At 55.2% G+C, this 14,111-nt stretch overlaps 4 protein-coding genes across 4 annotated transcripts; 1 reads left to right on the forward strand and 3 right to left on the reverse strand.

Annotated features, from left to right (window-relative positions):
- Nucleotides 1-394: 394 nt before the first annotated feature.
- On the forward strand, nt 395-1,996 carry SPBR_07101 (WD repeat-containing protein; the record flags this gene model as incomplete). Its single annotated transcript, XM_040765355.1, has 2 exons — nt 395-618; nt 670-1,996. 2 exons carry the CDS (start codon nt 395-397, stop codon nt 1,994-1,996), a joined length of 1,551 nt encoding a protein of 516 aa, XP_040616816.1.
- Nucleotides 1,997-2,316: 320 nt separating this feature from the next.
- Nucleotides 2,317-5,308, reverse strand: SPBR_06543 (uncharacterized protein; the record flags this gene model as incomplete). Its single annotated transcript, XM_040764799.1, has 3 exons — nt 2,317-2,322; nt 2,430-4,532; nt 4,589-5,308. The coding sequence occupies 3 exons, from the start codon at nt 5,306-5,308 to the stop codon at nt 2,317-2,319; spliced, it is 2,829 nt and encodes a 942-aa protein (XP_040616817.1).
- A 418-nt stretch (nt 5,309-5,726) lies between these two features.
- On the reverse strand, nt 5,727-8,123 carry SPBR_06698 (uncharacterized protein; the record flags this gene model as incomplete). Its single annotated transcript, XM_040764954.1, has 1 exon — nt 5,727-8,123. One exon carries the CDS (start codon nt 8,121-8,123, stop codon nt 5,727-5,729), a length of 2,397 nt encoding a protein of 798 aa, XP_040616818.1.
- A 3,164-nt stretch (nt 8,124-11,287) lies between these two features.
- SPBR_06853 (uncharacterized protein) lies at nt 11,288-13,315 on the reverse strand (the record flags this gene model as incomplete). The annotated part of the gene is made up of 1 exon (XM_040765109.1): nt 11,288-13,315. The coding sequence occupies one exon, from the start codon at nt 13,313-13,315 to the stop codon at nt 11,288-11,290; it is 2,028 nt and encodes a 675-aa protein (XP_040616819.1).
- Nucleotides 13,316-14,111: the final 796 nt, after the last annotated feature.

The following is a 14,111-nucleotide window of genomic DNA, read 5'->3' on the forward strand; positions in this document are numbered from 1 at the left end:
AAGGAGCCGTCATATACCGTAGCACATCGTAGATGTAGAGGCATACACGAGAGACGATGGAGAAGACCAGTTCAATTGGACTTTGTGAATGGCTGGTTGCTGTCTGGCACTCATCTCGCATTCCATTTTGTCCACAGCTGGCTAGAGCGCGCCGCTAAATGGCTCCGCGCAAGGGCCTAAAACGATGTGATGGCCGCTAAAAGGCTCCTGCCACATGGCCTGTGACGCCATTGTGCATAGGAAACTTGGGGAACGCACAAGGAATAAAGGCGGTGTGACTTTAGCGCCCGTGCTGCCTCGAGGCGTTTAAACATGCTGTAGCTTTCGCAGTCCCTGCAACTGTCACCAAACCAGGTCAAGCTTCAATTGTCAACAAGCCCCACCATCAATCACAATGGAGGTCGACGAGGATGCTCACGCGCCGGAGGAGGTGGCTTTGCCGCTTCGGTCACCGCGACGGTCCAGATCACCGCAGAGGTCACGGTCATCGACTCCAATACCTCAGCAGGCGTCGTCCCCGCCCCATGTGAGCCTGGTCGCCGCCGCCGAACTGCACGAGAACCAGCGATGGAAGCCCACGAGCCTCCACCCCGGACCAGCTTTCAAGACAATTGAGTGGTGAGTGGCGCCGGATCGTATTTCTAACGGCCATCTTGCTGACTCGTCCAGGTCCGCCGACGGAACGACTGTCATTGCGTCGACAGCCTCCAAGTCGATCCTCAGCTACGTCCTGCCCACCGACCTCCTTGAACCGCAAAAGGACGACGCCGACAACAACGACAGCGACAGCAACAAACACGCCTCCTCCCCTTACACACCTCGCCATCACACCCTCACTTGCCATGGGCGGCTCCGTTTTGGCATCACACCCTCTGCTCTCGCCCCAGCACCCTACTTCTCCCTCGCCGAGCCCTGGTCCCAGTCCGTCCTCATCGGCTTTCGTGACCGGCCCATCCAGCTGTATCCTCTCTTTCCAGGGGACGGTGACAGCAGCGACGACGACAGCAGTGGCGAAGACGATGTATACACCCGTCCCACTACCCCGCTCGCCTCCTACTCCCTCGTCAAGCACGAAACCGAGGCCTACCTCCCGCCCATGGCCTTGCTCTGGTCCGCCCCCGGCACCCACTTTGTCGTCGGCACCAAAAGCCTGCTGGCCCTCTTTGACGCCAGTCGCACCGGGAACGACCCACCCCTCCTGCGCGTGCCTACCGTGATGCCAACCGGCAGTGGTTTCTCGCTGGGGCTGCGCGGCACGGTGTCGGCACTGGCGGCCGGCACGGGCGTCTCGCAAAACCTGACGGCGGCCGGGACGTGGACCCGCGGCATTGGGCTGTACGACCTGACGCGGGCAGGCACCTGTACCGCCCACTGGAAAGTCAGTGCCGACTCTGGCGACGCCGCCGGCGACGGCGTCGTGCAGACGCTGTGGAGTCCCTGTGGCCGCTACCTTGTCGTCAACGAGCGCAAGTCCAGCGGGCTGCTCGTGTACGACATACGAGGCTCCGGCAAGCTCCTTTGCACGCTCGCGGGACGGTCGGCCCGAGTCAGCCAGCCCATACGGGCGACGGTCTACGAGTCAAGCCACGCCAATGGCTTCGAGCTGTGGTCCGGCACCGACCACGGCGCCGGCGTCCTGTACGAGGGCGTCGGAACACGAGACGGTGTCGTCGACCCCTCGTGGCAGTGGCAGGCCCACTTGCGCAGCATGGTAGGCGGCACTGCGATGCACGCGAGCGGGTCGGTGCTGGCGACGTGCGCGTCGTCACCGCCGGTTCCTGACGACGATGAAGGCGGTGGCGAAGACAGCGACGACGACGACGACAGAGACGTTGAGAGCAATGAGAGTGACGACGACTCGGTCGATGACAGTGAAACATCGTCTGCCGATTCCAATGTGCCAAGTCGCGCTGCTCGTTCACGAACGACAGTGTCTGATCCCAGCATCAAGATATGGAGTTTGGTACCATTACAAGATTATGATGGAGGCTCGTGAGGAGCTTGATGTTTTGAATTGTATTATACTACCAGGTGCATTTAACAAATGGAGTTTTGGTGTGATGAGATCCAAGATTAGTCTTTCATATAAGTAGATTTGTTTCATTCTGTACCCATCTAATGAACAATATTTTTTATAAAGAAGAAAACCGAGTCCTTCGCAACATTATGCACGGACAATCATAAAATATTATGTTAATAATTGTATTTTTCAGTTAAAAGAAATGCCGCAAATTCTCGAAACTTGAAAGAGAATTCCTGTGCTAGTCTTCCGCACTGTTGTGTTGACTTTGCTTTATCGACAGGGGTGATTCGCTTTCAGCGCTGTCACCAAAGAGCCTCTTCATGGCTGCTACGGCACTTCGACATCCCACCAAAGTACCCAGTCGCTGCAAACATTCCTCCGTTGGGATTTGAAAGATTCGAGTTACCGCGTGTATCCCATCCATAGTATCCCGTGGCTGTCGTCCAGTGGCCTCTAGTAGAACACCAAACAAAATCTGCGCGTCGTAGACGTTGAGGCAGGCCTGCCGCAAGAACAGCTCCCAGCGTGTCTCCTCCTCGACGAGATACTTTTCTACTTCTATTGCCCTCTGTTGCTCTCCGTCCTTCTTTGCCTCTTGCACCACTAGCGATGCCGCCCACTCGGCGACGGCCTGCTCACCCCCACCAACATACGAGGCTGACACCTTGCACGGAAGACTATGTAAGAAGCCATGCAGCTGGGCCAATGCCATGGCGTCCGATGGCGACAACTCCGGAAGGTCGTCGTGCATATCTGCTTCATCGTTGCGAATCGGTCGAGCGTTGTTGCGGTAAATCAAAACGTGCAGCATCTCGTACCGGGGTGCCACGACCGCCACGCGGTTTTGGAAGACGGGACGTTTTTGTGAATCTGTCTGGCGAACGTCGACCATGGTGATAATGATCAAACCTGTGGATGGCGATACAACGAGGTCGGCTTCGAAGCTGGTGTTTATGCCGCCGTACCCAGGATGTATCTGTTGATAATCTCGCTCAACAAACTCCAAGTTGGGTAGGAGTGTCACCAGCATGGTTCGAAGGGTGCGCGGAATGGACATTGACAAAATGGCCTTAAAAAGGCGTGTAGTTCCTGTGTCAATTGGCTGAATCACTGGACCTTTCTGAATCAGTATGGTCGATGATTGTTTCGTCGACGACAGCGGCTGAACTGCCCCATCATGACATGCACCGTGGGATTTATCTTGCTCGCTCAGCTCAAATCGTGGGTCTGCGAAAGCCCGAAAGCCCAGGAGAAGTTCTGGAGCCTTGATTTGGACCGTCTTTTGGGAAGTCGGAGCATTCGCGTTGGAAGCCGTACACGTGCCCTGTGCGTGCTCTTGCTTCCGTCTCTTGTGTCGGGCCATGAGATCTCTCCATATATCGCCAGTTTCCCCTGGTGTCTGCTTCTGGATTGACTGTTCTTTTAAAACAATCTGGCTGGACACTTTTGGAGAGCTGCTTGACTTGCCCTGAACTGATTTTGAAGGACTGGCCGGATCTTCTTTTGGCGCCATGGAGTCATTTGGTAATGTGAAGGCTTTAGGAACTTTGGACTCATTTGGCTTATCCCACAGAACCTCGAGGGGCGCATCGTTATAGAATCCCGAGAGAAAGACCACTGGCGTGATGCTGTTGATGAGCATTGACTGAACGTCTGGTACCGTTTTCATGAACGCCGTCGCTGTTTCAAAACTTTGCAAATCGGCATTGAGCGTCTCTTCGCCAACGTTGGTGTACTGTTTGCTCAACTCATCCAAGTCAACATGGGGCAACAGGAACATGCTGTCTTCCCCATGGAGATAAAGACCCTGAAAGGCTGCTTTTGTGTCGTTTATGATCCATTGGAGCATGTCGAGAGCATCGGCGCCCACGCCGTGCCAATCTGGAAGACTAGACTCAATTTCGACATCGGGAAGGGGAACCTTGGCCTGTACAACAATGTCGTTTGCTTCGAGCGCAAACAGGGCCTCCTCTGTGAGCTCCTCGTAGGACTCATCTTGAAGACTATCATCTGAACGTGTTTCGTATGAAGACTTTTGAATTGTTTCAAGAGGATTATCTGGGCACCGTTGTGCGACATTATCCGCCACGCTGCCCTCACCATCGACCGTGGACTCATTGACCCAAGCACCGAAGAGCTCGTCACCTGCGGACATGTACGGAGGTGCATTTTGCTGGGAAAGCTCCTTGGGACTAGGTGATAGCGATATGGATAGTTCGCTTTCCTGTTGACTCTGGGCGTCAAGAGGTGGAACATGCGAACAAAGGATCGTCATCGAATCGTCGAATGTGTGGTTCGAGAAGGACGGTAAGCTTAGATCGACACCTTCATCTGCCCAATTGTCTCCTGCCTGTTTTGTGAGGAGGCGTTCTGCCTCTTCAAGTGCCTCACTGATGCCTGAACTGACATCAGAGGCATCCGAGACAAGACACGCATCGCCTTGAGGATAGTAGCACTCGAAGTCGCCCACAGGCGGCAGAGGCGGCGATACGTATCTGGAAGTGAAGCTCTGGATAGATACGTTAGACCCCATTGGCCTTCTCACTGATATGGAATGCATCTTACCGGTATTGGCGTCTGCTTGTCAAGAAAAGCCGCCTGGTCTCGGTCAGTCCACTCCGTGCTGGCCATCAAAGCCACCAAGGAGCGGATGGACAGTTCAGAGACTGCCATGGTCTCTGTGCGAACGCCCTCTTCAAGACGCGATGCATAAGCCGATGCATGGGCGGGAACGGTGAACAGCTCTTGTTCCTCTTGGACACTTTGGACCAAGCCTTGGCTCCGCGCACAGCCTTCCCCACAATTAAGAGTCGCAGTCGTGATCCTCTGCAACTCGGCGTAGTCCTCGTCCGGGTCGGTCAGAAGAAGTGGCGTTTCGAGCTTGAGTGTGCGCGCTTGTTCCGCTGCCGATCGCACCGTCTTTGACTCGTTACTGACCACCGCCACTTCACACGCTTTCAGTTCCTCCTCCGTCAGCCATCGGCATGCCGCCTCCAACACTCCAGCGACACGACGTGGCACGATCCACAGTTCCTCGATCTTGGTAGGCTGTAGCACTAGCGGCGGGAGGTGGTCATCAGCCAGGGACCGTTCGGCAGCCGGAATGCGACGTTGCTCGTCGGCAGCAACACCATAGTGGTACTGCAAATGATCATTAGTCTCGAGAGCGAGGACGAGGTCATTGGCGCGGGCATATTCGTGGCTGTCAGCAGCCGCCTGGAGCTGTTTCTCCGTAAGGGGCTGCAGCGGATCGTTCCATAGGACATCGTTGTCGGCGCGGAGCATGCTGTGTGCTTGAGACGATAATATCTTCAATTGGTCCTGTGTGAGTCAGTCTTTAGGATTTAGTTCATGTTGACTCGAAAAGGGGATTTGGGAAAAACCACACCGCTCGTTCATAAAATTGCCAAAACAGGAAACTTCGATGGAGCAAAAATTAGCTTTTAAAAGGAAGTCACAAGCACGTCAGCGAGGGAAGTCGCGATAGTACACATATGGAGGAAGGAGCAGACGATGTAACTACAATATTTACAGCATATTCGCTTGTTCTTTCACATTTAAACCATATAATACATTGATTTGATTATTTGATTATTATGTATTCTATCCTAATCGCTATTATGCGTAAATCAACGGTATAAGAGTGCATGTTTTGCCTACACCCATCTGTACAGACCAATGGACGAGCAGGTGTGTGCTGCTATCACGACCACATGAGATTACGACTCTTTTGTCGGTTCTGCTGCCACAGAGGGCGCATCGGCGGTGAGTCCGGTGGCGACAGAGTCTTGGTTGTTCCCTCGACACCGGCCGCAAGTGTCGCTGCGGGTGGACTGACGCCACCGACACCAAGGAGTGGACCATCAAGGGAGAGTGAGGGAGACGTCATGTTGAGGGAGAGCTGCTCGTTGTGGCCACTGATGGTGCTGCTGCGATTTTTCGCGTTGACGCTGCCAGTGACACTTCCCCGGTTACCCTTGCCGAGACTACTGGTGCTGTTGTTGGTCGTGCTGTCGCGCACGCTGCTCTGACTGCCGGTGCTGGCGATCCCGCTACTGCCTCCGCCGCGCAAATTTAGGTTGCTCATATTGCCAAATGAGGTTTCGTGGTTGGCAGGCAGGGCACTGGATGAGTCGCGCTCGGCGACGAGGCTGTTGCTAGAATTGACGATCTTGATAGAGCGAGAGCTGAGGCTGTCGTTTGTGCCGGCCTTGGTCTGGGCGGGTTTGCTATTTGTCACATTGTCGGCGCCGGTCAAATTGGCAGCGCTGCCACTGTGGCTCAGCTCGCTCGGGTCCTCCTCGCCGATGCGGCTCAGGACATCCTGGTAGCCGCGCGTAAATTCGTCAAACTCGCGGTTGAAGGGTACGCGATCGTGGTCAATCAACATGTCATCCGGGTGAGTAGGCACATAGTTGCTGTTCATGTTGCCATAGGCGTTTTGGGGCTGTTGGAGTTGTGGCGGAGCGTTCCCGTTGGCATCGTAGTAGGGCGACTGCTGTGAGATTTGATTGTACGTAGCAGCCCTAGAAGCGGCACGGGAGACAATGCTACCTGACACGGAACCAATAACCGGGGTGCCGGGGCCGGTAGTCGGGACGACACCGCGATAGCTGCTCCGACGGGACATATCGCGGGACAATAAGCTGCTGACGCTAGCGCTACTACGCCGGTTGGGTGTATGTGAGGACGACGAAGCGACAGCTGCCAAGGCTGCAGGGCCGACGGCTGGTGTCGCCCACAGATCATCATCGTGTGCAGCAGCATTAGGAGCCTTGGGAGCATCACCAGTTCCGCCATTGTTGCCTCCGTTACCACCGCCATCGCCTGTGCCTGGATTGGGCAGATTGTCGTTGCCACCCGACGGAGGCAGCGGCAGCGGTGCCTCAAATGCCGACATCTGCTTGTAGGCCCCTGTGGCACCGGGACCCATGGCCATCTCCGGATTGCGGAGGCCGGACTCAAAGTCGTCTGGAGTATTGTGCAGGGCCTGGAAACTACCGCTCCCAGAACGGAAATTCAAGGGACCCCTGCGGGAGGTGTACGTGCCGCCACCGCCGCGGCGTTTCTTCCAGCAGAAGTAGACGGCCAGGGCAATCAGGGCAATCAGGCCTGCGACGGCACTTATGGTTGCACCAATAATGACACCTGCACGATCGCCGCTGTTAACACCCGTGTCTACCTCGCTGCCGGGGTCGGTGGAGGAAGACGCAGCGCCCGTCGGAGTGTGCGTGGCTGAAGACGATGTGGTAGAGCTGGAGGAAGACAATGTGGTGGACGACAGGGATGAGGAACTAGTGGAGGAGGAGGAGAAGGACGATGTGCTGGAAGATTTCGTTTTCGTGGACGAGGACTTCGTAGAGGACGACTTTGTTTTCTTGGACGTGGACGCCGTGTCTGTAAACGTGCCCGTAAAGGTGATACGCTGGCTGGTAATGGTCAGCGCCGACATGCCCGAAGCTGTGGCGGCAACGCTCTGGCCTAGAGTACTGGCTGACCCGCAACCGTATTGGTAGTATCCGCCCGGGAAGTTGTTCTTGTAGCAGAAGCTGCCTCCGCCGCAGGTGTATACATATGGGTTCACATCAGTAGCGTCGCTGCCGCCATCGACGCACCCTGTGAACACACCCGCTGTACAGGAATCGACCCCATTGGGACAACAGCCAACAGCACCGTGCTCTGCATCAAGGACACAGTGGCTCCCGGCAGAGCAGGTGGCGGGAAGGTCTGCGTTACCGCCAATATAACCGCAGATGGTGTTGTCGTTTTGGCGGGGCAGTGGCGCACCACCTAGCTGGCGCAGTTGTCGTGACCACTGCCGTTGACTTATTTGACCCTGCTCATCTGCAAACGCTGTGGGAAGAGGCCATGGCACAACATTGAGAGAGCGGTAAGGGACGGTCGTCAGTGGTGCTGCCTCCGGTGAGGACCCTGGTGCCGCAGCTCCCGTTGGTTGTGCGGTCGGCGCAGCTCTTGGCAGGCCGTCAGAAATTGCAGCTGCGGATACACCATCGATGAGATGGCCGGCCAAAATCAGAGTGATAATGAGGGATGTTGTAGACGTAGGCCGGCGCTCGTTGGCAAGGCTATGTGCCGCCATGGTATCGGAAGAGTGCGGCTTAAGGAGCACCCGCCCTTGATAGAGAAAACCGAAATGGGTGGAAACGTGCGTTATCGTGACACTGATTTCGAAGTAATATTTGATTGCCGTCTCAGTTGCTTGTTATACTCTTGCTATTGTATACTGACCGTAGCGTCGTGATATTGAAGGGAATGGGATGTCAACCTATATAAACAAAGTGATTGCAAGGCGTAGGATGAAGCAGCTCGTGAGCTGTGACCTCACTTGGCAAAACTAGCCGACACCATTCAGTGACTGTGAAGGTCGACAAGTGGTAAAATAAACCGCGGGATGGCAGTTAATTTGCATTCACATGCAATGCATCCGCGAATGCCTCATCCGTCGAGATAACTGTGTAAGAGGAGGAAAATGAGAGAACAGAGGGAGAAAAAGAGGATAACAAAGTAAGAGGCGGTAACGATCGCAATGACCCCCTAACGATCTGAGAGATCGACGGTTGTTCAATTTGTTGGACTCTGCCTTTTTTTGATGTGGGCCGTGTAAGTTTGAGGGGCATAGGAATCTGTGTTGACGTTCCCTAATATCGAAGGATGACCTGAACAGTACGCAACCCGAACGGTAAGGTGAATTGGCCAGCACCTATGCGGTTCAGGATCATGAGTTGTTTGCTATAGCTGTCGTCATTAAAAAGATGTGTACCGGAGAGGCTTTGTTGATTATGCCGTGTCGCGGGGAAAAAGTTAGCGAGGCGGGATGAGTTTGCGAGAGGGTGTCAAGGCGGGAGAGTAAATAGATTGTGTGGAGAAGGAAGAGCGACTCGACCGGGGAAGTACTTTGAGCAAGGATAGGAGCACTGAAATGAACAAAAATAGCAAATTGAGATGCTGAGAAGACAGACGAGAACGTGCAAAGAAGACAATGAGAGGGGAGTCGGCAAAAGAGGCTAAAAGAGATGACGAGAGGCGATCGCCGCCGTTTCTGTTCGAAGTAAACAGGATGTGGTGGCTGTGGTGACGATGATTGGGACAGGAACGAAGGAAAGAGAAGTGAGTCGACGGCAAAGAAAGAATAATAATTAAAATTGCGACAATACAGAAGGGATAGAGGTCGTGAACTTAGACAGAAATGAGAACAAAAAAAATGACAAGAGAAAGGGAAAACAAGAAAATGCCCAACACAAAAGACGTCAAGAAATGGAGATACGACCACGAATGGCGACTCAAGATCGAAGGTATGCCTGGTGCAAGGAGGTGTGCATGGCCATGAAGGAGGATCGTAGTCGTGTGAGAGGACTGGATGAATGCAACGGCCGGATTGGGACGAGGTCGAGCTGTGGACAAACCTGGTTGGAATGTGTTGTAGAAAACGAGGCAAAGGATGTCCAGTGTATTGCGACAGACAATAGGCGACGGATGATGATAATGGTGTGTCGCATTAAGCATGGAATTTCAGTGAGGGTTGTGTCGTTTCAGGGCTTTGTCGGCGGCGATGTTTGCAAAATTCAAGATGTGCTGGAATGTTGTTTTGAGGCGGCTATGGCAACGCTTCGGCGATCGAGTGAGGCTGTTAAAGTCATTTTGAAATGTGAGACATATTGTCCCAAATCGGCGCATTGGCCCGTCAATCTCGTCTAGCGACCGGGCTCTGGAATGCAGGCCACGACGAAATTCATGAAAATGGCGGGCCTGACGTTGGATGCTCGACATAAATGGATGCACTCGAGTGTACGTCGTATTTGTGTTCATAAAGAGACGTGAGAAAGAAACAAGAACATAAAAATTGACGAAACGCCTTGCATTTGCGACTGCGCCGAGCATTGCACGTGGCTTGTAGGAGGGGAAGGATGAAAGACAACAGAGAACACGGCGTAGACGTCTTTGCACGACGTGACTGCACAAAGAGGCTTCTTTGTCAAGACGTGTCAAAACACAGGAAAGGTTGCCAGGAAGAACGTGAGGAGGAAGAGAGAGAAGCACTGAAACTACAAGATCAGGGGCGACAAGACCCAGTTCACGCAAGAATGTTTATTTTCGGAGACTGCGACGGGCGCTCTTTCCTCATGCTTGACTACGCTCGCTTCTTTCCTTGTTTAGACTGAGATTGATAGGGATTGTATTTTGAAAAGCAGGTACAACATAAATTTGGCTAAATCAAGAAGGAACGACTGCCAGTTGAGGATCGTTATCGTCAGGCCGCTTCATGTCTGCCACGGACACCCGCCAAACGATGGCAAGCAAAGAAGAGAAAGACGTGATCGGATACCTTCTCGACAGTCGTCTTTACTTACCCGTTTTTCTTTTAACCGCCAAGGCTTGCGACCACAGGATCGCCAGGGCAGACAAGGGGGCTGTGCTGGCGAAAAGACGGCAAGCACAAGAGGCAGGAACGCTGACTGGTTGCAGGAAGGCACGGATGGCACTGACGATGAAGAACATCCAAAAGAACGATACAAGTGTGGCACGGTAAGACATTTCTGTAAGAGTTTTGACACACTGTGACTGTACTGAAAGGGCAGCCTTTTGGGCGTCACAAAACGTCCACTCCGCCAGGAATGCGCCTTCTTTTCCCCACGGCAACTCCATCGACTCTGATGCATGAACATGAGTGAGGCGGGACGACATATGAGAGAATTATGAACGCCACGGATGAAGTACGGGCCTTTGACCAACGCAACAGTTTTGAGTGTTCTCGGCTCTATTCTGTGGATGCGGAAACTACCCAAAAACGCTAAAGCAGTGGACTGAGCTGCTGTAATATTCCTATCTTGTGGAGAAATGGTGGGAACTTCAGCCGTCGTCTTGCCATATGTTCATCAGCATTGTCCATGTACGACATAATCTTACGTCGTCAGCCTCATCACACCTCAAAGACATAGAGTCATAACGTGTCTATTTGTCTCATATTCTCGTACATGCGTGTCTCTATCGTGCTGTATTACCAACGGTGTTTGTGATTGTCGCTATGTTTTGCATTGCGTTGTCCAGCCGTCGTGTTCCCTTCCTTCCCAATCCGTCGGCTATGCAGTGCCATGTGCACTTGCCACGATTACGGTCACTCGAACTGCGCCTGCCTCTCATTCTTCTCTCTCTCCTTCTCCACCAAACCCGGGCTCTCGCACGTCCGACGACTGTCGCTGTCGTGTAAAGGGGCGTTCTCGTTCTGGTCGTTGCTCTGCTCGTTGTCTACGCCGAGATCGTCTTCTCTGTCACTGTCTCTCCTGTCCTTTTCCTTTTTTCCATCTCTTCCCGCTGCAAGCCAGCATGTGCCACATCGTCAAAACCAGCAAACGGATCATCCCCGTCGACACGGCTGCCTCCGTGGCTTTGACTCTGGTTCTGACTCCGGCTGTGACTCTGGCTCTGACTGGCTGCACGACTGGCTGCACTGCGCGCACCCCACGGTATGGCCCAGGGCCCACTGCGTCCGGACGTCGATCGTGATGGCGAGTTTAAGAATCTAAACAGGATAAAGTTCTCTGTGGAGATTCGTGCCAACAGTCGTCGCGGCGCTCCACCAGTAGGCTCGTGGAGCTCGCCGGGAGCATGTGGTAGTGCCGGACGAGCACCGCCGCCAAAGGATTCGCGCGGGAGGGATACCGAGAGCGACGCCGACAGCGACGAACGCGCCAAGGCCTCGACGACGGCCGGTGGCGAGTGGCGCGGCCGGAACACATGTTGTTGACGCTGTCGTTGTCGGTAATGCTGCTGGAGGGCAGCCCTTTGCTGGAGGAGGACGTGCTCTGTTGGCATGTGCCCAACGGCGCCAGCAACGACGGGCACAGCGGACTGCCCAAAGTATTCTCGCCCACCTTCACCTGGGCTGCCCATGTCGCGTAAGTCGTGAAGGGCGTCCCTTCGCTCGTCCATATCTTCGTTGTCACCACCACCATCACCAACGCCGCCGACACCGACACCAGCGTTGGCTGGACTGTTGCTGCCACTGCCGCGGCCGCCACTGTGCACACTTCCACGCTGGCTGGCACGGTGGCGCGCATCGTCTGCCGGTAGCGCCCAGCCCGCGTGGCATGCACACAGCAGGAAAAGCGCCAGAACGGTCGGCAGGGCGTCGAGTACCAGCGCGTACAAAGCATTTCGTGAGGCGGAGGCCGCTGCCATTTGCATTGGTAGGGTTGAAGGCGACAAGGACTGCACCGATCTCCCTTTTGCGGCTTCCACGGCCTCCACCGTCCGGTACACCACCCGCATCGTCACCAGCGCCAACACGCCGTATGTCGTCCCCAGCAGCCAGATGATCTGTCGTCGTCGCTGCGGGGGCAGCGATGGCCGGACCGTGCCAGCCTCGTCACGCTCTTGCCGGCCGCCCTGTCGCGCCGGCGGGAGTGTTGCGTATGCCTGCGTGACGGCGGCGAGCAGCATCAGCACCACGATGCCCTGTCCGGCAAGTCCGCCAGTCCAGACCAGATCGGCCACCATCAGGAAGGTTTGCGCGATTCTGTACGTGGACGAGGCCGTCAGTCCGCAGTACACCAAAAACGCGACGGCCACCGCCTGCGCCCCTGCCGCGACCATGAACAGCACCCACACAGGCCACGCCGCCACCCAGCGGCCATTTGCTGGCCACGGCCGCCGCACGGCCTCGGACAGACTATCGTGCGCCGGCAAGAACCGCGTGCGCGCCAGTCGGTTGAGAGTCGCAAATGGCACGAGCGTAATGCACAGCGGCACAATCTGCAAAAGGACAAACGCGGCCGCCAAGAGGTACGGCTGCAGGTCGACGTTGCCGTCGACGGCCGCCGAGGAGGCCACTGCTTGCAACGTGTACCCGGTGAGCGCCGCCACACCGCCGGCCACGGCCGCTGTCGCGACCTTCCACAGCCGGTAGTAGCAGCCCTGCACGAGATGTACAATGGCCAAAGCCCCAAACGCGGCCGCAAACGCGGCTCCGCCCCATTCGCTGATGAACCGGCTGTTGCCTTGTTCCGGAAACGGGGCGAACGAGACGGCCATGTACGGCGAGCAGGGGCCCGGCCAGCATGTGGAGGACATTGCTGTGGCCGTCGCGACCGACGTGGAATGCGCCGTTCGTGACGGCGTCGTCGCCGTCGGCTTCGCCGTGGTCGTATAGGTGCGTAGAGAGATTCGTAGGTCGTAGGCGGCTGTTGTCGACGGCGCCAATACATGTGTAGTGGTCGCCGTAGCGGTTTCAGCCGCTACCGCCAGCGCCACGGCAAAGACGTCTGCTGGGGCCATGTCCTCGGAAGGCCGTTATTCGATTGGGATCATGGGCAAAAGGTCGATTGAGAGGCAGCCAAGTCGCTAATCAATACGTAAACATGTGAGACAAGTGCGATTGACAACGACGGCCTTGTATAACGAGACAATGCGCTTCGGTGACTGACAGTCCACGGATGCATGAGAGTAGCACGAACGACGATGGAATAAAACAAATAATGAAGACAGAAAACAAAAGGCAACAATCGTGATCCTCGGGCCGTGTCAATCTGGCAGCTCTCAAGCTGTCATCATCGTCTCGTTCGCGCTGGCCCCCCTCCTTGCATCCCGTACACTCATTCTACTTGCTGGCGACTGCGTACTGACATGCATCTGGTGTCTTGGCAGTACTGGCAGCAATACGAGTTTTTGGTGGGAGTTTATTTGTCGGCCACTCTGAGCGTCGTTCGTCACTTTGGCAGTGATAAGACGGGCGGCGTGCGTCGCAAGTGAAACGCTACTGCACCCACTCGCCCACTCGCCCAGTCACCCGCTTATCCACTTGCCTACGGGCCCACTAGCCATGAACGAGAATCTGGACAGGTCTTGTCTCTTCCAGAGCAACATCGTGCCCCGGCAGTGCGGCTGAAAACAAGCTGCAGAACGAAGCCCAGACAGCTGTTCACGTCCTTTCTTGTGGAAATACCTCGTATTGTTCCTATTGCGGCCTTCTGGTCGGTGCTGAACCACGGCCACAGCCACTTTGTTTCTTGTTGCTTGTTTCTCTCGTCGCCGAAGCCTCCATGGATATGGGAATACGAGGTTTTGACGGGCG

Source organism: Sporothrix brasiliensis, assembly GCF_000820605.1.
Source record: "Sporothrix brasiliensis 5110 chromosome Unknown Cont20, whole genome shotgun sequence".
Classification (NCBI taxonomy): domain Eukaryota; kingdom Fungi; phylum Ascomycota; class Sordariomycetes; order Ophiostomatales; family Ophiostomataceae; genus Sporothrix; species Sporothrix brasiliensis.